Source organism: Drosophila persimilis, unplaced genomic scaffold (genome assembly GCF_003286085.1).
Source record: "Drosophila persimilis strain 14011-0111.01,24,50 unplaced genomic scaffold, DperRS2 tig00000798-arrow-arrow-pilon, whole genome shotgun sequence".
NCBI classification, from domain to species: Eukaryota; Metazoa; Arthropoda; class Insecta; order Diptera; family Drosophilidae; genus Drosophila; species Drosophila persimilis.
Window position 1 is genome coordinate 945,169 of NW_020825355.1, and position 21,901 is coordinate 967,069.

Here is a 21,901-nt window from a genome sequence, read left to right on the forward strand (position 1 = left end):
ACCACTGTTCGATATCGATAGTACTTTTGAGCCAGGCTTTGGGCGTTGTTTTCGCTGCACATTAAAATTTATAACAAATACGTTCGAACGGATTTTAAAAACTCTGAATGAGACTAGTTCGAATCGCAGCGGCAACAAATCGTGCGCAGATGGTAAGTGCAGGCGGAGGGTTTAACAAATTAGACGGTTCGGGCTGAGGCTTCCGCTATGTTTGTTCTGCTGACGCCACGCCCAATGTGACAATTGGGAAGTAGGAGAGCTGTGCTCATGTTTTGGGGTGCAAACAGCGTGTGAGCTGGTGGTTGTGTGTGCTTCGTCAGCATTTCTTATTGTCTGCTTGTTCGTTACAGACAATTAAGTGTTGTGCTGGTTGGGACCAAGAAGAAGAACATCGAGTGGCTAATCCTGCAGGCCATTGACCGCTCTTAGACGGCGGCATCACGACACAAACCACACCCATAAAACCCAAACAAGCCGAGCTCCTGTGGGACTATGTCCACAATCGAAGAGGAACGTAAGGCATACGAAAAGAACCCCTACTTCACCGGTCACATCTACGGCAATTTCTCGCCATTTTATGTGACTATTGCCATCTGCACCGTTGTACTTGGCACGATAATCATACTGAATATTATCTTGGGCTGCTGCTCCAAGCATCGCAAGTACTGGCAGGACAGACATACAGGCAACCGCTGGTTGGTGTCCATCTGGTCTGCAACACCGCACAATCAACCGCCATTGGACTTCACTGAACTGAAAGACGCTTCCTATTTCCAGCGTTTCCATGTAAGTGAACCCAATAAAACGACAACAAAGAACCCAGCTAATAATAATTCTCTGCCCAGCCCACCACCCATCAGCAAGTGTTCCCCGACGAGGTGGTTATTGGCGTTGACGAGTTAGAGCCCGTGCATTCATCGCATCATCAGCGTCCGCCACGCCCAGAAGGTCGTACTCTGCATCATCAGCGGCAGCGCGAGGAATACGTAGAGCTTCAGAAGCGTGAGAGTGACATCTAAAGTAAAAACAATCAGCCATGGCCCTATATTTCCTATACCCTGCTGTTGCCGCTCTGGCCTTGTTCATCGTCGGCGTCATTATAATTATGCTGCGCTATGGGCCACGTCTCTGTGGCCTGCGCCATCATGCGCTCCCTGACAACCATGACCTCAGGGAGAAGACATACGAGCATGAGATAAGCTATGCATAATTCGATGCGCTTTTTTTTCAATATTATTACTTTTTATACATTCTGGCAATGTAATATATATATTGCTCTATATATCTCCCCCCGAAACTAACCTTAGTTACTGTAAGTCCCCTCACTAATCGTCTTTTTGCACCCCAAGGATAATTATTTTGCATGCAGTACAAATAGCTTCATTTAGTGTCTATCTGCTTGTCCATTTCTATTTATCATATCAAGACAATGTGCCTTCAATGTAGAGACTCGTGAGTAAATTATGCCGTCCAAGTGTCTTCTAGTATTGTAAGATCCCATATGTAATTAAAATTAATTCTATTTACACTTTTTGAGAAGTTTACAGATTCTGCATTTCAATTCGTTTATTTTCCTAACGCAAACTCTATACATTTGTAAACCTAATATGGTCCAGTACAGAAATCAAATAAAGCTCCAATTTACATTTCCGTAAGATATGATTTTTATTCAGATTCATTCCATAGGAATTAGTAAGCAAAATAACAGAAGTAGTAGAATTATTCATGACTCGATCGGCGTATTGCAACAAACTAATGCCGACCGATGGGTGCAATAACAGTTGGAATATATAAATTTTACTGAACATAATTTAAACGGCATAGCGCCCAATAACAAAGTGTCAATATATGTTATTATGGTATTTTGAGGTGGTGTAAGGAATAAGTACTATGGAATCAAATAAATTGTGTCGGAATAATGATGTAAAGGGCGGAGCTAGAATCTAAGACCTTTTGGTCGGCTTTCTTGGTTTCTTTCTTACATGTCGCTCCGCTTGCTTGGCGGGAGCAGCCAACTCATATCGAAATATGATGCAGCGACGATCAAAGAAGCACTTCAAGTCCTTGGGCTCATACCGATGACCCATTTGCTTCAAATGCAAGTAGACTTCCTGTAGATCAATGGGTTCGTACATGAGTACACTTTCATGAAGTTTGGGATTGGCACACAGAAGATTGTGCCAGGCTATGTGGAGCGGCACAATTGGCTGTGGTGTCTTCTTTGTTACATTCGTTTGTAGGACATAGAACTCAAAATCGTCGCTTAGGCTTGGCGGCACAGATTGAGAGAAGCGTAGCAGATCCTTTCCAGGGGCATTAGTGTTGAATTTGAAACCCTGTATAGGCTCAGTGGGTGTCAGACAGACGTCATTGTTGTCTGAAACTATGGGTCGAGAGCGAGGTTTCTCGGACATCACGGGAGTGGATTTGGACCGAGGCATAGGGTCCTCCTGTCTTTGAGATAACTCCCTTGGCTCCACGGGCTGCATAATGGGATGAGTTTGGTTGTAAATGAACTCAAGCATCTTCACGGCCTGCTTTCGCTTCAGCGGCTTGATTCCATAGTTATACAACTGTTGGAGGATCTCTGACTCTGCCAGTTGTGTGAAATCGGGCTTCGGAGTATGACAAACACGAACGGTATACACATTTCCATTGACTTCCAACTGATCAGGCACTGTTGATAATACTGTTTTCGACGTAGTAAGTTCCGGCAACGCTGGCATTCCTGTTTCACCCATTAACAGACAATCAGGCACAGTTGATGATACTTTTTTGGGCGTAGTATGTTCCGGCAACGTCGTCATTCTAATTTCACCCATTAACAATCGATCCAGACCGCTTGGCATCGCATCTGTGGTCGCCTCAATAGTTGATTCCTTGCAGTTTGGAAAAACCAACTGATCAAACTCATCGAATTCATCATCCAGCAAATCTTTGGGCTCCGTGACTTTGGCAAGCAAATCATTAAATTTATGGCTGCTCTTGCGCGACAAAGTCCTCATGGGAGCTTCTAAGAAAGATGCATCTGACCAGTTAATATCGCACTGCGATTCTCCTTTGGCGGGGCTCAACATCTGGGAGAGTGTAAAGGGCTCAGAGAGAGCGGCATCAAGGATCCCAAACTCAGCTCGTTCCCTGCTGAGAGCGCTCTTATTGGGCGAGCGAGAGTTTTGCGACTTGTTTGAGTTTGTAGGCGAAGTCATTAGGAAGGCATCCAAGTCTTCTTCAGTCTTAAAGTAAGGAACAGCTCGTTTTTTCGCAACGGGTGAAAACCCACTACTGTCTGAGCTCTCATTTTCCCAGTCTTTCCCTTTTGCCGTTTTGTTGGCCTTCCAAATCGAGTAATTGATTTCCTCATCGGAAAGCATGATCACATCATTGTCGTCGTCGCTGTTTTGGGTCAGATCGATGCTTGCATCCGACTGCATTCTGAAGGGAGAAGGAGCAGACAATGCAGGCTTCTCAGAAGACGAGTCCATCTTCCAGTTTAGTGGACTTTTGAAGCTGTGATCTGTTGACAAGCTGACACTCCTTCGAAATGAGTTTCTCGAAATATTCAGATCACTAAAGCTGCCACTGGGATTGCTATCATTTGGAGTTGTAAATGCATCCATATGGAAAGATGAATTCTCCGATTCCTTGTCTGTGGCACTTAATGCCAGTTTATCCTCTTTTGAAATGGCACGACTTTCACTCTGGGAACTTGAATCCATAGCCAGACTGCAGTTGAACTTGTCTACATGGAGACTAGATTCAAATGCTTGACTGATGCTGAAGATATCCGTGCATAGATATGCTTTTGGGTCATCGAATTCTGGCTTGGAATGTTCTTGTGTCAGATCAATAAAGATTTCATTGGCTTGATCTGAAAAATGATAATGATAAGATATATGATATACCATTTAAGCCAATCCCTTACCTTTACTACCCATCTGCTCCTGCGTAGAGTCGGTTCCAGTCTTTACTGAAATCAGACGAAAATTAGTTAAAAATGAGAGGGAACTTTGTTTATACCCGGTACTCAGACAGACGATACTTTATGATTTATGTAATTTATGCAATATATTTTATATGTCGATTAGAATCGCTGTTCGAAAAAGGGACAAATTAATTTATTGCAAACAAAATATTTGATAAAAATCAATGAACCGTTTAGGAGGATTTTATACATTAGATTTGATCTGTTTCCATTTATCTTTACTTTTTTTTTACATCTGTCTCTTTTTTTCTCTATTCCAACACCAACATCTCGCTCCTTTCCGCCTTAACATGAACCCTGAACGAGGTAGAGTGTGTGATAGAAAGAGAGAGAGAGAGAGAGATAAGTAAGCACGTGGAAGGAGTTTCAATTTAATTTGTTTCTTCTGGCTATAATAATGATCCTATCTGATCCAGATTTGGCGATTTGGTTTCTAAGATAATTTTCAATGATTTTGCGTTTTCAATTTTTCCCGTATCTTCAAAATTGTAGATGCCACAGATTTTCGTCTTTTATGGAGGCGGAAGGATGGGTGGTGAAATTTAAAAAAAAAGAACTGTTAACAGTGTCATATCATAGGAGTTTGGATACAAAATTTGGCTGCTTTAGCTCTTATAGTATCTGAGATCTATGCGCTCATCGGCACGGACGGACAGACAGACAGACAGACACGGCTAGATCAATTCGGCTATTGATGTTGATCAATAATGTATATAATTTATGGGGTCGGTACTTTCACCACAAATCTAGTATACCCCTATGCTCTTTGAGTACCAGGTATAATTACTCATTTGTCTATAAGTTTTACCTTCATCACTAGATATAGAGTAGACTTCTGAAGAAGCCGTTGGTTGATTGATGGGTGTACTCTCTATTTCGTTTACTGGACTCTCACTTTCACTTATGGTTATATTCTTATAAACCTTCAAGCTAAAATTCGGAACTTCCTTCAGTTTGGGAGACGTCGCTGGCTCATCATCAGAGTCGGCAAACAGATCGGGTGACGTACAGCGCGTTAATTGTGTAGGAACACTTATGTTAGACGAGGTAGTGGGCTTGAGGTCTTCTGTGCCATTTTTAGCCATCCTGGGACGCTTATCTGGCGGCTCCTTCAAGGGGCTGCTACTAGTGGAGGAGACTTCCGCTTGAATGTCACACTGTTTGGTGTCTTCTTCTTCGATCATGTTCTCCACCACCAGCTTCTCCAGTTCATCTAGTTCTTCATCCACTTGTTTCTTTAGTGCCTGCTGGTTTTCGAAATGATTTTCCAGCTCGTTGAAGGCGATTTCCATTTGCTTTATCTGTTGACGTGTTTTCATGCTGGTCCGCTCTGGGGACAAGTCCCGGCCCTGTATGGCACCCCAATCCTTAAGTAAATGATGGGCAGGCGTATGACATACTTCAATCAAGCCGGACACAAAGTAGATTTCTATGTCGGTAACAGGACCTTCACTGGGCTCATGGACGATTGCAGATTTGCTGTCGGGTTTCAATTCTCGGAGGATAGAACTAATCAGCTTATAAGGCGGCATTGAGCTCTCCTCAGCACTTAGCTTTTTGGTTCGCACTTGCTGAGCCAAAAGAGTGGACACCTTGCTCTCCAGCTTCTTTTGCTGAACCTCGGGGTTACGCAGAGTGAGGGGAGTGAACTTGTTGGTCCATTTGCAGCGACGACTGCCCCTGCCGGATACGCCGGGCAGTACTGCCAAGCTCTTGTAGTCTGATGGAAGATGAATTTGGGCTTTACATTGAATACTACAACTATTCAGAGAGTACCTACCTTCTTTAGCGGCTGTCCGAAAGCCATATTTTTGTAGCTTACGTCGAATATTCTCCGTCGCTGATCCAGCATTGTCTTCAACCACATCGACAGGGACGTCATCATCGTCATTCAAGCGAAGGTGTCCATGTTTCTCAGCCTCCGATTTGGATAGCGCCAGCGCCATTTCAATATCATCTGGACTAAAGTTATCCGCCATGCAGTGCTGGGCAGCTACCTCGGCGAAGATTTGCTCATTCCGCAGGAAATTACTTATGCTGGGCTGCTGCTTGCTGCGACCGCGTCCCCGACGTGGGGCACTTGAGCTGCTGCCCTTTAGCTTAGGCGCCTTCTTGGGCTTTGGACCGGGTGGTTCAAAGACATTGCTATTACGTATTGGCCTGATTCTGCGTTCCGGAGAAGCCGCCACAGCAGCGGATGGTACTGGTAGTATAGCATCTTGAAACCGATCTTCTGTGTCATCCGCAGTATCGACTCTCTCGGGGGGCGTAGCAAAGTAGGAGGATAGTGTAGATGTATTAGAGGCTGCCTTGCTGCTACGCGTCGAGCTTGGGAAGGAAAGAAAACAATGCTGTTGGTTAGATAACTACATTTTATTGTTCAACAACTACGAAAACATGCTTAAATTACAATTACCGAAGCTTATTAGATTCTTGCTGCAAGTTCTTAAAGTTCGCTCTTCGAGTCTTTCGATCCATGATTAGCGTTCTGTCCTTAGATTCTCAGCCTCCTCGATGGCTTCTCTAATAAACTTTCCGGGACGCGGTGCACCAAACTCAAACAGTCCTTTCCTGTCAATTTCCTGCTCCGATGGAGTCAGTAGTTTTTTACACAGCTTTTCGTTTGACAAGCGCTGCATGGGCGTTAAGCTATAGAAGAGCGGCATTAATTCCTGATTTATGAAACACCATTTCCGGGTTATATTTACCTCCAAATTCCAAAGCATACAGCTCCAGCTGCTAACAGAGCGTAGGCAAAGCGATTCCGGTAGGTATACGATGGTGTGCCGTGAGTGCGTCTGGGCTTTCGCTTGGTTGTATCAATTCGATCCATTACTACAGTAGCACAGCACAGCACAGCACAGTATTATATAATTTAAAACATTTTAATTTCGCAAGGAGGCAGGAACAAACACGGTGTTGATCGATAAGGGTTGTCAACATATTATACAGAAAATCAAAACAGTTGTTTATACTAAGAAATGTATCAGCTAACCGCCAATTCTGGTTAAAAATAAGCTAAAAACTATTCAAGATACAACTATTAGCAAAATAACTCTCTTGTTTATAGAATTTTATTGTAATTTAAAACTTGTCGACTTATCGTTATCGGTGAAACAGCTGTGCACTTGTGAATGTTCTGGTCACACTGGAAAACACAAACGTAAATATATATAAATATAATTAATTAGCGGACAGCCCGCAGAGAGAAATCGAAAACAATATAGTGATTTGAGCGTCAATAAAGTGCGGGTGCACACGTCACACTCGCAAACACATTCACATTTGCATATTAAACACAATTTCAGTTGCAAGTGGACTGTGAAAAGTTGATAACCACTGAACTCACAATTACAACAACACATACGCAGTGGCATTAGACAAAGGGTAACGTACCACTACCACTACCACTAGTCCGAGTCCGAGTACAGTAAACAGCGAGAGATAACCAGTGCGAAGCAGACAAAGCAAAAGAGTTCGACCGCACTGGACAGACACAGCACACAGCCAGCTCAGAACGTGATACAATTATTGTGCAGGAGAAGCGAAAACAACTGAAACAACGAAACAACAACTTCAACGAAATTCGATAAAAAAATATATATTGTATTACGCCCTATCTGCGGCCGTCGGTACTATCCATTGGCCAGTACGGGAAAAGACAGCTAGCTGCTTAGTCATGGCGCGAGAGGATGAAGAACGCATCGTGGACAACGAGGAGCTGTCTCGGCCAGAGGAGGAGGCAGATCAACAGATCATATCATCCGATCGCCGTCAGGATAATGAACTGGCTCTGCCCTCCGACGGTTGTTGCATTCCCTCCAGCAGCAGCCATCGTTTCATGGCCCTCGTCTTCATGTGCCTTCTCGGTTTTGGCTCATACTTCTGTTACGACAATCCCGGAGCATTGCAGGACGTATTCAAGAAGGATCTGCACTTGACCTCGACGCAGTTTACGCTCATCTATTCAATCTACTCCTGGCCCAACGTGGTCCTATGCTTCCTCGGAGGATTTCTGATCGATCGTGTGTTTGGAATACGACTCGGAACGATTATTTATATGCTGATCCTGCTTGTGGGACAAGTGATCTTTGCCAGCGGCGCCCTATTGAATGCCTTCTGGTTGATGATTTTGGGTCGCTTCATCTTCGGCATAGGAGCGGAGTCGTTGGCTGTGGCCCAGAACAGCTATGCCGTCCTCTGGTTCAAGGGCAAGGAGCTAAACATGGTCTTCGGACTGCAGCTTTCTGTCGCCCGTTTCGGCAGCACCGTCAACTTCTGGGTGATGCAACCCATATACAACTACGTCAGCAAGTTCTACCACGATAATAGTGCTCTAGGCGTAGTCCTACTCCTGGCCACACTCACCTGTGTGATGTCGCTTATCTGCGCTCTCATCTTGGGCTTTATGGACAAGCGGGCGGAGCGGATTCTGCAACGGAACAACAACCCATCTGGGCAGGTACCCAAGCTAACCGACATCTTTACATTCAAGCCCCCATTCTGGATGGTCTCGATCATTTGCGTTGCCTACTACGTGGCAATCTTTCCATTCATTGCCCTGGGACAGAAGTTCTTCATGGACCGCTTCGGCCTGACGCCGTCCGAGGCCAACACGGTGGACTCGCTGGTGTACCTCATTGCTGCCGTATCGTCGCCGATCTTTGGCTACATCATCGACAAGGTTGGACGCAACGTATCCTGGGTATTTACGGCGACTCTGACCACCATTGGAGCCCATGCTCTGTTGACATTCACGGGAGTCTCACCATACGTGGGCATGATCATAATGGGGCTATCCTATTCCATGCTGGCTGCCAGCTTGTGGCCCCTAGTGGCCCTCATCATTCCGGAGTATCAACTTGGCACCGCCTACGGCTTTTGCCAGTCCATTCAGAATCTCGGCCTGGCCGTTATCACCATCCTGGCTGGCATCATTGTGGATCACAGCCATAACGATCATACGTGGGTGCAGCTGTTCTTCATGGGATGGCTGACCATTGCGCTAATCGCCACTGGAGTCATCTGGGCTTACAACAAGAAGCAGCAGGGAAATCTGAACATGACGCCAGTGCAGCGGGCACAGTTTGTGAGCGCCCAAACGTACCAGCATTTTGAATAGGCGGTGTCAGCCAAGCGGAACCCGCAGATTGGATTATTATCGGTTACTTAGTATAGGCATAAAATTGTTCCCTGCGGGCAACGCTCTAGAGTCGAACAGAGTCGTATGAGTCGAGTCGATGATCTTGTTCCGCGATGTGATGAAGTGTGATGTGCGCCGCCACGAGTCGCGAATTGGTATTTACTAACTGCAATTGTTTTGTCAAACGATATGATATACAATACGCCCTGATCAGCCTTGATTTCCCTTTGCCCACATACGAGTACGATTGCATGAATCCCAATCCCAATTACGAGTATATCTCCGGGTATTTCAGGGATGATCACAGCGATTTATATGTTAATTTTATGCTATGTATTTTTAGAACAATTTATTATTACAGTTACCGCATGTTTATTGTGTCAGCGTTTTACAAATTAAACATAAAATCCATGAAAGAAAGTGCATTGCATTGCTAATAAATCGAAACCTAATACATTGTACCTAATTTTTTTTGGAATTCAAAAGTTATTTGGATTTATTTTACGATTCGTTGCACATTCGTACCCTTACGAAAAAAATAAACATCATCAATTAAATTGTTTGCCTGACGCTCCATTTTTCAAAACATTTAATGTCTACCCTCCGTTCCAAGACCTCAATGCACTGCCTACTGTCCAGACGGAGCACCTGCAGTTCCCTCAGGGGTTTCATATTTTCCTCCACCGATTGATTACTGCGCAGCGTCTCCAGTAACAGCAATGCCGTACCCCGCGCTGCCGTCAACAGTTTGCAGGCATCGTGAATTCTATGGAAATGAAAGTCGGGTGTCAGGTTTGTGTTTACAGTAGCTTCGCGCATGACTCACCTCTTAAAGAGTAGCTCTGGTCGTCGCGTGTACTGGCCGAAAAGAGCGAACAGATTGCGCGTCATATCGTAATTGAATTGGGCTGCACCAGCCGGAGAGAACTTTGTGTTCATGACCATGCTTTCGAGCATGTAGTCATCGAGTGTGCGGGCTATCAATCGGAGCGTCTGATTGAACAGATTGGCGGACAGTTCGCGCTCCAGATTGTGAAGCATGGTGACTAGAACCTGAAACATCTCTCCGCCACTGGACGAGAGTATAAAAGGCTCCTTGGAATTGTGTTCCGGCATAGTTGGCCAGCAGTCATGGCGATAGTTCATTGACCTGGCCTTCATTTCATGGGTTTCGCGGGTGGCTAGATTCTGCGTTAGCTGCCGCGACCAGTGCTCCAGTTCGGAAACGGCATGGTCAAATACAGAATGTATCTCCGGGGCATTGGGACCCACCAGTGCCGAATGCAAATGCAGATAATGCACATTCTCTCCCCACTCGCGGAGCACCATGATCAGATAGTTCATGGCATTCAGCACGGGAATGCTTCCCACCTCACCGCTACTGTGCAACTGAACCAGACGCCGTCGGAAACTGTCGATCAGCTCGAGCTGCAGCTGCAGGAACTGCAATTGGTGTCCTGGTTGAATCAAGCCATAATAGCGATCTTTGATGGCTTCCAGCAGTCGCATAAATTGGTCGGCACACTTCGGTATCTTCAAATCATCCTCAAAGGTGTTCGGATCAATCAACTGGAAGGGCGACTCCGCCATCAGAATATCATCCATTCTCTCTGCACAGACTGAGAATTACAAGGGGATTGTGAACATAAACCTAAGCGTAAACTGAGAATATCCAGCATACATCTCTCCTCCAAGGATATCCAGCGGAGCAAATACACGGGCTGAGTGATCACGGCAATGGCACTGGGAAAACTGGCCGGATAACCAAACGTCTCTCGCAGCTCCGCCTCAAAGCCCAAGGTCTCATCCAGCAGGTGGGCAAACAGTATCTCGTCCTGAGATATCTGTTCAATATCCACGGCCAGTTTTTCAATGGTCAACTGAACCAGACCTCGTATGAATTCAAGCTGAAATGGATTCATATCATAGCTAGAGTGGTATACACATAGGATTATAATGAACTTTTACCCTCAGATTGTAGTCTAGTTTTCCGGCCCTTATCGCTGCTGGCTGGAATGTCTTGCCCACAAAGAAATGAGTGTCCTTCCCCCAGTTGAGAATCTGTGTGTAGTACCATTCGGGCTTGTCTAATCGATTTGTTTGGCGTGTGCCAGTGAAGTGATACGTGAAACGCTGACGATATGGGGCCAGCAGAAGCTGCACCACCTTGCTGATGGGTTGGCAGAGAATGCTCGGCGTGATGCTCTGCAGGGGGGCGTGCTCTTCAGCGGGAGATTTGATGAGAAACATATACTCGGCCAGCAGTTGTGCCTTCTCGGTGTCCCGCGTGGGTGAATAGTTCAATGCCTGTTGTTCCATGTAAGCCCATCGCATGCTCTTGAGCACGGTTTTAAACTCACTGGACAGACGCTTGAGAAGCAGCTTGTGCCAGTAGATGGCAGTTCGTTCGGCGAAGGACTGCAGGGAACGTGCCTGGACGGCATTCAGACGCCCCACCACGCTGTGCTCGCAGTCGTTGCTTTCGTAGAGTGTGAGGTACAGGTTTACTAGCTTGTCCTCGTCCTTGCCGTTGATGCTGCTGCTCAGATCGCCACTGATCTCCTGTATGTCCTGTACTAGACGAAGATACTGCGAAAGGCGCTGGAGCTGACGTACTTGGTGGAGATCTACGGCCACGGCATCAAGGGAGGGTTGGCACTCCAGGAGTTTCTGCTGCAGCTTCTCCCTAAACTGGGCCAGTTTCTGCAGCTCAAAGTCAATGCTCTCGCAGACTTGTTGCTGGCACTGGAAGGCAGATTTGTAGCTGGACACATTCTGGGGGTCCTCATAGTCAAGCTGTGGGGACGGAATTCGCATTAGACCCATGTAAATGTGTAAACTATACCACTTACAGTCTTGGACAAGGCATGCAGCCGCTCCTTGTAGTGACTAACCAGCAGATTGGCCCGATGTAGACGGCTGGCATCCTTGCCGATCTCTTCATTTAGACGCGTCGCTATGCGTAACTCCATCCCACTCAGCTCTGCATGCATTTCGATGCAGCAAAAGCTCGAGCAACATTCAAATTACAACCCAAACCGAGCCACGAACCACGTATAAAAATAAATAATTGTTGTTGTTTTAGCGATGAGCAAATAGAGGTAATTTTCTTAGTTTCAAGAAATGGTCACACCTTTTCTGACACATTGAGGTCGATAACACCGTAAACCCAGGGCAGCCAGCACATTTATCGGACGCCTTGTGGACAGACGCGGGCGTTGTTTGAAAAGACAGGTGTTGTTGGCGTCGTTTTTGCTTGCATTTTCTTTGTGTAAAGTTAAGCTAAAAATGTACACACCCAAGAAGAAAATGTTTGGCCATGGCCTTGCACCCTCGCCACACACGCCGCTCAGCTTCAGCCGAGAGTTGCGGCAAGTTCTGCAAGAAAGAAACTTGCTCACAGCTAAGTCGCGCAGGAAAGGTAATTGACGAAGGCTGCAACAATTGCCAAGCGTTTTTATAGTTGTATGTGTAAATTAATTGCAGTGTGCTCAATGCTGGACAGCGCCTCCAGCAGTCCCATTGGCTCCCCCAATCCAGATGCGGGAAAGCGCATGGGCTTCCGTCTGCAGGCCATACAGGAGATCATAACATCGGAAAAGTCCTACTTGGAACAACTGGAACTGCTGATGAACTATTTCGTGCTTCCTCTAAAGGAGCAAGCTATCATCGACTGCTCCAACCATACGCTGCTCTTTGGTCAGATTGAGATGATACACAATTTGAATGGAGAATTTCTGCGAGAGCTGGAGGCGAACATGGAGAATGTGGCACATGCCTTCCTCAAGATGGCACCGTTCTTCAAGCTGTATTCGGTTTACGCCTTCGATTATCGTGGAGCTCTGTTCGTTATTCAGGATTTGATCAGCAAAAATCCCGTGTTTAGAAAGTTTTTGGAACAAACCGAGAGTCGTCCAGAGGTGCAGCGAAAGCTGAATTCTTTGATGATCGTGCCCATACAGCGTGTGCCCCGCTACAAGCTGTTGCTGGAGCAGGTCCTACTGTACACGAGCCCAGCGGATGCCGACTACAAGTTGTTGAAAGGTAAGAGATGCAGAAAAACTTATGTGGACCGGTTGATAATGTAAAATGCATTTCAGAGTCTGTTAAGGAGATCGATGCCACTGCCGCACACATCAATGCGTGTGTGGAGGAGCAGGAGGTTACCCAGTATCTGATCCATTTGCAGAATTCTCTGGTGAATCGCACACCAAACATTGTAAAGCCCTCACGCCGCGTGATCAAAGAGGGAATCCTTCAAAAGATCACTCATAAGGGCACGGAAATCAAACGCTACTGTGTACTTATGTCGGATATATTTATGTACTGCAAGCTCGTGAAGGATCGGGCCCCCAACACCGTGGTCGAGAACTCGCTCGAATGCTGTTGCATATTTCCGCTCAAGAAGTGCAAGGTTTTCGAAATGCTGCCGGGCAACTTCAAATTGACTTGCCAGAACGATGGCATCATCTTTGGCAGTGGCGACTTACAGCTGTGCCGTACTTGGGTGGGATTCATACGCGATGCCATTGATTTGCATGTCCAGTGCCGCAAAACGCTGCGCAAGGACTCCAGCAAGAGAACACCCATACGCAAAAAGGACATGAAGAAGTTTGGAGCTGATTATGTACTGAGTCCGAACAACAAGCGCAAATGCGTGAGTAATCTGTATTTGAATGCGTTCAGGAAGAAGCTAATTCTGCTTTATATTTATCGTAGGAGTTCGAGACCGTTTTCCGCAACAATAACCGCAGCACGGACTCTGAGGATGAGACAGAGGATACTGCTTGCTTTCCACGCAAACGCAAGACGCCAAGCGCCATCCCAAGAACTACAAACTCTAGCAAAAATATCGGAAATTCTTCTTTATACAACAAAACGAAGGTCTTGGCACCGCCACCACCGCCAATGCCACCTGTTCAGTTGCGCCATCAGCCGGGGACAGTGAGAGATTCCGCCTGCAAGGAGAATCGCATTTCCAAGCTGTACAAAAAGATTGCCACAGGCGATAAGGTGGCCAATGTACGTGGCATACTCAAGCGCAGCAATGTGACCGCTACCAGCACTGATCACGATCCCACCTACGGCTTTGCCAGCCGCTACTCCGACTCTAAATCGTACTTTAGAGCTCATAATGTGGACAACACCATACCCACAGTGGTCAAGCGCGAGGATCTGTTTAACGCGGAAAATTTGTTTGCCATAAATTCAGGCGATGGCGGCCCGGCTTCAGCGCAGAGGAAGCAGAGCCAAGAGGAGATGCTTTCACCGCCACAAAGAAAGCGGGTTAAGTTCGATGACACCTTGGATAAACTCTCTCCCGGTAATGAGCATAAACCTTTTGCTTTCGCAAGCAGTACTGAAACCGCCCCCAAGGCCACATCTTTGCGCGAACGCATCTATGATTTCTTTGCCAATCTGTTCTAGAATTAAATCAGGCATATTTTTTTCATCAACATCAATAAAAGCATTTACAATTCAAATCAACTCGGCTGCCGCAGTTCGCAGACTTTACGCATGAAATTTTCCACAGCCTCTTCGCTAATCTCTTCAAGCCAGCTTCCATGACGCTTAAAATGTGAGCCAACTATGACTGCATGAGCGTCCTTGTAGTACAGACCAATGTTATCCTTTGTCACACCCGAACCAATCAACAGAGGCACCTTTACGCGACCCGACAACTCCTGAAGATCTTGGGGACTGGCGGCATGTCCTGTTGCTGTGCCTGTGATGACAATGCCATCGGTGAGAAAGAACTCGGCTGCATGCGCCGTCTCTAACAGGCTGACATCCGAGGTTATGGCATGCGAGCTATGCTTCTTCTTCAGATCCGTGAAAATTAGTACATCTTCCGCATCGATAAGTTTGCGGTAACGCAGCAGATCTCCAGCACAAGCATCCGTGTATCCCTCGTCGGCCACATGGCCAAATACAAAGCCTTCGCTGCGAATAAACTGAAGCTGACTAGCTTTGGCTATAGCCAGAGCCTGCTTGTTGCCACAGGCTAGGACCTGGACACCACAGGGAATCTCTTTGGGGATCACGTCACGCACCGCCTGTCCCAGGCGAGTCATGCAAGCGGTTATTTCCGCACCCAAGAGGCGCTCCGGCACATAGGGAATATCATGCATATTCTCGATGAGCACGGCATCCTGCAAATCATGCTCAAATTAGAATACGACTATAAGCAGACTGTTTGGCTTACCAGCTGGTGGCGCTTGTAGAGATTCGCCTCATATATGGCCTTTTCAATCGTCTCTTTCCAGTGGCCGGCATATCGAGGCGTTCCTGACATTGTAGCTCCATATTAGAGGCATTCTGTGGGCATTTTTGGCCTTTGCTCACCTGGTAGCGCGTCTACATGTATCATGCCAATAACTTTGCATTTTTGCTGGCCAAATATCTTAAGAAAACGTCGCATTATTATAAGTTAATCAGAAAATAAACAGCAACTGCGGATCGTCGGCTACCAGGGCTGGAGGTGTTCTTTCTACTGGTTTAATTCATGCGATCATTCAACGTATCATCATTATTAATTAAAGAAACTCTTAATAAATATTTACGTTCTTGATGATAATCACTAATAGTTTTGAATTTCTGTTAACAACTAAATCTACTGAATCATAAACAGGCCTAAACTTGAACAACGGGTGGAACCAGTGGCTCCTTTATCGAGCACAACGAGTATCGATAGATCAAACCGATGAATCGAGCGATCGCAAACGTGTGTGTTTTCCGTGTGTTTTAAATTAAAAATAATAATCAATTTTGCGATGGGTTGGATTCTGGATTCATTTTCCTGATCACCAGTCTTGCACACGCCTAGTGGGCATTTAAAGACAAAATGGGAGATATAATATGTGCTGGTAGGACCAAATTGTTGGAGGAGGGGATGAATGCTGGTGATGGATGCCATTTTGCCAGCCTGTTGGCGATATCAGGTGAGATGTGTTTTCCTTGAACTTTTACAAAACAAATGGCAACCAATTGGCTTGTATTTATTTGCGAATGTAGTAAAATGTAGAAAAAGTTATTGGCCCTTCAAATTAGAGAGGCATGCCTATACACTGCCTTTAAAAGCAATGACCTCACGAAATACCACTTTAAATAAATGGAAAGCAGAAACAAAAACAATTATGACACTTTGCCGAAACAATGGAGAACGTTATCACCGCACAAAGAACATAGTCATAGACGCCCCCGCCCCTGCCCATGCCCCCGCCCCCGCACACGCACCCGCACCCGCAGTCGCCCGGCAATAGCGCAAATGGGAACTGGGAATGGAAGTCCGTTTACAAAGTTGCCAAATGAAAGGCTTCCCCGCATTTAGGCCCTTCACAGCCTCAGTTGTTGCGTCCGCCACTCTATTACATTGTTTCAGGAGTGGGTACTCGCGATGTCCTTGAGTTTGATTTGGTGAGTGGGTGGTGGTCCCCGTGCCCATGTCTGATTGCCTGTGCTTAGCGGAAACGGCTGTGCGCGACAGAATTTCAATTATCCCAGCGAGCGGTTCTCTACATTTCTGTTATGCTCTCTTCTGTTCTCCCTGTGTCCCACCTCATTCCCTATTCCCTCTTCTCCATATCCCCGTTCCCCATTCGCTATTTGTTTGTTTGTTTCGTTTCGTTTCGCTCCGTTTCGACATGTCTGTGCATGTAACAATTGCGCTTTGTACAGTTTACAACATGTACACAGTACATATTGTATTGTATGTAAAAGTGATTGTTGTTCTCGATTGTCCTTGTAATGGACACTCCTGCGGGTCCATTTAATCGGGTTGGGTGCTTTGTTTGTGTGCAACACAAAAATGTCTGTGTCGTGTGTGGGGGTGTGTGTGTGTGTGTGCAATCATGTTGAATTTTGCTCACCAACTGATTGGCTAACAAGATCCTGAGGCAGATGAGGATGGCCGGGCTGCAGGGCTGATAAAATCTAATTTCATTCTCAAATTCCAACTCTTTTCCCCAACAACAGCCTCAGCTTTGGCAAACATCCCAGAGCCAGGGACTGAGCCTCACCTGTTGGGCAAACAATATAAATTATTTATAATATGAGCCAAAGGTCCTTTCGCACTTGCCAGCCAGCCAGCCAGCCAGCCACAGCCCTCTTCCGGCTGCTCTTACAGGACCTTTCCTTTGGTGTCGACACATGTACACACTTTGTGCTTCTCCTTGTTGTTGCTGCTGCTCGTAGTTGCAACAAGTTGTTTCCGTGTTTGCCTTTGTGCCACGTGCCCCCTACACCCTATTCCTGATTATGCGAGAGGAACAGCCCTCATGTGTGTGTGTGTGTGTGCGTGTGTTGTGTTCTTTACAAAAAGGCAAACAAAAAACATAATGTACAGGATATCCTTCACCTTCCCTGAGATCCCCAGTCAGGGCCATATTTTTCCAATTAGCCGAGACCACAGAAAAGTGCTGGCAGGGCAAAAGAACTGTTGGCCAAAAGCAGAAAGTTGCACTAATTAAGCCAGCTGCAAGTTAAGAAAAATAGATAGATATACGCGAAAAGCTCTAGAAAAGAAGTGAAAAACATCCTTTTGATGGGCCATCGTTTGGGTAAACAATTGAATTATTTAACAGCCAGCAAGGGGAAACTTTTTATAGCCCTCTAATTGGAAAGTTGCCGCCACTCAAGAGCGTGGCTGCATTCTTCCTTCACCTGTCACCTGCAGATTGGGCGACAGCCGCCCCAACAACAAAGCCCTGACCGCAAGAACCTGCCAGGATATTCATTTGACAGAAGACACTCGAGGTCGCTGCAAAGGAAACAACAGCATAGTCCCACTCGTACGAGACCCCCCCGCCCAAACCCCCAACAAAAATCAGGCTAACGAGTTTTCCATTTATCTCAGCGTAAATTACATTTTCACACCTAATTCCGCAGACCATCCCAGTGCCTGGCCCTGGGATTGGGCTTGGGCCTGTGCCTGTGCCTGAGCCTGCGGCGGCCAACTCTTTATCACTGTCGAATCAGCGAACGAGCGTTTTATAAATTAGCATTTCAGACATTCTGGCAACAGTGGGACGTTGATTCGACATTACTCATTTCACTTCGAGACGCGTGAGAGAATTTGATAAATTTGCCATTTTATTTGGCATTTGAGCGTTTTCATTAGTTACTGTAAATGCAATTAGCCAATAAATTGAATGAATATTACCAATTTCCATGCAAGCGGCATACACAAGCCTCAGACACACTCACACACAGCTCTTGGTGTAAGGACAAGGACATCGACATCGACATCGCCATCCGCCAACGCGCCTATGCGTGCGTGTTGCTATCTATGGTCATAATTTCTGGATGTCCGCGTCCACGCATCGATCATCATTGGCCCATGGAGTGGGTAATAGACGGGACACGCAAACCGGGTACAACAGCTCCCGCTGGCTGGCGGCAGACAACGTTACTGCAAATTGGCAAATGCGCGAAAACTACGCCAAAATATGCCAAAGCCAGACAGGCTCGAACAGGGGAATGAGATGAGGGGTCTTGCCTGCTGGAAACACTGAGGTTTACCCGACCTTGATGCAGCCTACTTTAAGATACAATGATTTCTGCAGAACCCATGGGAACCATGGGTCTATCGGTGTGCTTTAAAGAACGTGGGGGGTGGGCGGTGGTTGTCTGGCTTAATTTTCGCTAGAACCTTCCAGGTGGCAAAACGTCAAGAAATTAATATTTTACAGCCCCGCAGCTGCAACCAGAGCTTTATGGCTGCTTCTCTTTTTATTTCTGTTGTTTAATGAACAGCGTGGAAGCTCATCAAGTTCGCGGCTTGTGCCGCTGCTTACCTTGCACTTTATTTAATGTTGTCTGGCAGCCTGTTTAAGAGGCACACAACACCCCAGCAATGTACTCGCACTCGTTCTAAATGATTTAGGTGACAAAACTTTGCAGACAGAGAAAAAGAAACCGCACACACACACAGCGGAGGAGAAGCGAGAAATTTAACTTTTTGGTAATGAGAAATAAATATGGAAATGCAAATGAAACTGAAACTGATACGAAAAGTTAAATTGCAAGCGCTGCTGCATGAGCAATTAGTTGGATCTGTGTGCCACGTGTGCACAATTTGGCTGCAACTGGTTTGGTGGCAAGAAATAAGTTACTCAATTCGCCAGCAGAAGACAGGACGAACGCTAGAGATAGGGATAGAGAGAGAGAGAGAGAGAGCGAGAGAGAGAGGTGTCCCACAAATAAAGCAATAATGAAAACGACGAATTTTCAAGAAAACTTTAATTAAACTAAGCCACACACCGAGACAGCAACGTTTTCGTGACCTCAGGTGTGGCACACCCTTCAAGAACGAAACAACAAAAGCAACAGCAATGAAAGTTCGATCGGGGAGCGCCAGGTGGGGTGCCCCAGACATGGCTGCGGCTGGGGCTGGGGCTGGGGTTGGCTGGCTATCGGGTCGCTTTATCTCGGCCCAGGCCAAAATTGTCGCCCCCAAATATATGCTACACTTGTGTTACTCTATTTTTTCACGTTCTCTTTTGGCCAAAAACCAAATAGAGATGGCCACGTGAGAGTGGTAGAACAACACGATGGATCAGCGGTCAAAGGAATGTCCATGGATAGTCCTTTAATTATTGCTGGAGCTTCGGCTCTGTCCCTGGCAGCCCCCATTCCGTGGAAAAGCAAGTCCAGTCCCCGAACTTTGTTTACTCTGCGGTCGTGACCACAGCTGGGGCTGCCACACCACACCACACCACTCCACACCGCTTGCCATCTCCACTTTGACTTTCGCCTCAGTGGCTTTTGTTTTGTTTTTGTTTTTTTCCTTTCGTACTGCGTGTGCCTGGGCCATCGTCATTTGGCTTTTAAGCTCCTCTACACTTTGGACAAGTTTTGCTGGGCCGGACATCGGTGGGCGATTAGATTTTGCGGCGCAACTGAAGGCATAATTAGTGAAAGTGATTTGTATCTGTGGACTTGGCCCCGACTTGGGCGGCAGCTATAAATAACTGACATTTTGAGGCGCTGCTGCTGCTGCTACTGCTGCGCTTTGGCATTTTGTTGTGCCATTTCATTTGCATGCAACATCATTCTGCTTCTTTCAGTCCGAGGCTTAATTCAGAGTGGAGGGGCTTAGAGTGCAGCTCCCGGGCCAAGGGTCGTCTGCCAGCAGCATAATGAAGCTGGGAAAGGCATTCGGATGAGGCTCTCAGCCGGGATCTGCTCGGGTATTTATGGCATTTGCTTGGCTATTCCGATTTTTAATTCTACGCGCATTCTGTAGTTCTGTGCAAAAGGATTTCCATGAATTTAAGCTTGCATCTAAATTTGTAAAACGAATTACACCACTTTTGTTGCTGAAAGTCCCTGTAAGAGCGGACCCGGCTCTGCTTGATTACTAATTAAATTAGCACAACGAATTTGTTTTTGGTCTAAAATGGAATTGAAAGTTTGCTTTTGCTCTAAAATATGTAGTGCGAGTACCTTTCGAAAATCTATTTCTGCTGGAAATCTATAATCCAATTGCAAGTTTATCTGCCTGAAAATTCAGCATAAATCGGAAATTTAGGTCTCACACAGACACACCTCTTCGAATGTGTGTGTGTGTGGGGCAACCAATCAAAGTTCAGAAGTTCACATCATTGACAGCGGCACAACTTTCTGGCCTCAAACTCGAATTAAGAAAAGATAGCAGGCAGCAGAGAGACGAGACGCACAAAACTTTTATCATTTTCACAGTCCAAAAAGAGGGAGAGAGAAACGAGAAATAGTTAGTTACGGAAGTACTCTCGGTACTTGGCACACAGCCTCTGTACCACATGCCAGGGCCCTCCCGGGTTCTGCTTGTTCACCTGCTTGAGATTGTCGCTTATTTAAGCAGCTTAATTTTCGGATGCTGTTGCCAATGGCAGCATCGGGTGGCAGGTAGAAAAAGAGCCCCATCTCCGGCCCCGACCCCTGCCCCAGCACCTGCCCCAGCACCAGCCCCTGCCCTTTTGTTTGTACTTTTGCCAGATGAGAGTGCAGTGGCAGTGGCAGTGGCAATGGCAGTGGCAGTGCAGTCAACAATCAATCTCCGCCCGTGGTGACAGCCAACAATGCATGATGCAAAAATGTTCCCCTCTTAGCACCTACGGCTCCATGCGAATACGGATATTTGATACGGGCGGAGACGCACACACAGAATGATCAACCCAGTCGCAGCCAATCAAGCGCAAGGTATGACTGTAAATCTGTGGGCACACAAAATGCCTTCAATCCCTGGCATGCTGTGCTCTGCCGTGTCGTGCCGTGCCGTGCCGTGCCGTGGCTCCTCCAGCTGCCTGCCATTGCTGAGCGCCGTGTACGTGGAGGCATGGAATTGGGTCACCAGGCGGGAGGCGGGGTTCCGTTCTGTTCCCCACACAGATTCGGCCAGGACAGGGCTGGAGGGGGGAGGGGGGAGGGGAGGGAGTAATCGCTTAGCAGCAGGATGGTGGATGGGTTGGAGCAGATGGATGCGTGGATGCGTGGGTGGAAAAGCACAGCAGGAAGGAAGCCCGCGCGCGCTAAGCACCATCGCTTGATGGAGCTCATCATAATTTTTCGGGGCGCCACGGTGGAAAACTGAAAAACAAAACAAATCGAAGCAAGCAGCAACATGTTAACTACGCACTAGAGAGAGAGAGAAAGGGAGAGGGCGAGAGCGAGAGCGAGAGGAAGGAAGTCAAAGAGGCACGAAGAGCGTATGCTTGGGAGAGCAAAAGCTTTGGCCGAAAGCTTTTCGAGTTTCTGCCGCTCACTGCCTGCCGTCTAACCTTCATCTTGAACTTCAT

At 46.6% G+C, this 21,901-nt stretch overlaps 8 protein-coding genes across 8 annotated transcripts; 4 read left to right on the forward strand and 4 right to left on the reverse strand.

The window, feature by feature from the left end:
- The first annotated feature begins 72 nt into the window (after positions 1–72).
- On the forward strand, positions 73–1,035 carry LOC6602957. Its single transcript, XM_002027932.2, has 3 exons — positions 73–152; positions 351–786; positions 846–1,035. Exons 2-3 carry the CDS (start codon positions 493–495, stop codon positions 1,017–1,019), a joined length of 468 nt encoding a protein of 155 aa, XP_002027968.1. The 5' UTR covers positions 73–152; positions 351–492; the 3' UTR covers positions 1,020–1,035.
- Positions 1,023–1,655, forward strand: LOC113566602. Its single transcript, XM_026992983.1, has one exon. It carries the CDS (start codon positions 1,037–1,039, stop codon positions 1,208–1,210), a length of 174 nt encoding a protein of 57 aa, XP_026848784.1. The 5' UTR covers positions 1,023–1,036; the 3' UTR covers positions 1,211–1,655.
- Positions 1,656–1,720: 65 nt separating this feature from the next.
- On the reverse strand, positions 1,721–6,460 carry LOC6602956 (structure-specific endonuclease subunit SLX4). Its single transcript, XM_026993048.1, has 6 exons — positions 6,399–6,460; positions 5,763–6,310; positions 4,791–5,702; positions 3,929–3,967; positions 2,750–3,862; positions 1,721–2,677 (listed from the first exon to the last, which is right to left on the reverse strand). Exons 1-6 carry the CDS (start codon positions 6,458–6,460, stop codon positions 1,944–1,946), a joined length of 3,408 nt encoding a protein of 1,135 aa, XP_026848849.1. The 3' UTR covers positions 1,721–1,943.
- A 2-nt stretch (positions 6,461–6,462) lies between these two features.
- Positions 6,463–6,815, reverse strand: LOC113566616. Its single transcript, XM_026993049.1, has 2 exons — positions 6,691–6,815; positions 6,463–6,631 (listed from the first exon to the last, which is right to left on the reverse strand). Exons 1-2 carry the CDS (start codon positions 6,813–6,815, stop codon positions 6,463–6,465), a joined length of 294 nt encoding a protein of 97 aa, XP_026848850.1.
- A 771-nt stretch (positions 6,816–7,586) lies between these two features.
- Positions 7,587–9,586, forward strand: LOC6602955 (major facilitator superfamily domain-containing protein 1). Its single transcript, XM_026992934.1, has one exon. The coding sequence runs from the start codon at positions 7,662–7,664 to the stop codon at positions 9,102–9,104; it is 1,443 nt and encodes a 480-aa protein (XP_026848735.1). The 5' UTR covers positions 7,587–7,661; the 3' UTR covers positions 9,105–9,586.
- A 59-nt stretch (positions 9,587–9,645) lies between these two features.
- On the reverse strand, positions 9,646–12,167 carry LOC6602953 (RINT1-like protein). The gene is made up of 5 exons (XM_026992933.1): positions 11,978–12,167; positions 11,094–11,921; positions 10,807–11,032; positions 9,952–10,744; positions 9,646–9,891 (listed from the first exon to the last, which is right to left on the reverse strand). The coding sequence occupies exons 1-5, from the start codon at positions 12,116–12,118 to the stop codon at positions 9,678–9,680; spliced, it is 2,202 nt and encodes a 733-aa protein (XP_026848734.1). The 5' UTR covers positions 12,119–12,167; the 3' UTR covers positions 9,646–9,677.
- A 129-nt stretch (positions 12,168–12,296) lies between these two features.
- On the forward strand, positions 12,297–14,612 carry LOC6602951. Its single transcript, XM_002027926.2, has 4 exons — positions 12,297–12,546; positions 12,612–13,169; positions 13,226–13,782; positions 13,845–14,612. Exons 1-4 carry the CDS (start codon positions 12,414–12,416, stop codon positions 14,550–14,552), a joined length of 1,956 nt encoding a protein of 651 aa, XP_002027962.1. The 5' UTR covers positions 12,297–12,413; the 3' UTR covers positions 14,553–14,612.
- Positions 14,543–15,420, reverse strand: LOC6602950 (uncharacterized protein F13E9.13, mitochondrial). The gene is made up of 2 exons (XM_026993050.1): positions 15,331–15,420; positions 14,543–15,277 (listed from the first exon to the last, which is right to left on the reverse strand). The coding sequence occupies exons 1-2, from the start codon at positions 15,418–15,420 to the stop codon at positions 14,609–14,611; spliced, it is 759 nt and encodes a 252-aa protein (XP_026848851.1). The 3' UTR covers positions 14,543–14,608.
- Positions 15,421–21,901: the final 6,481 nt, after the last annotated feature.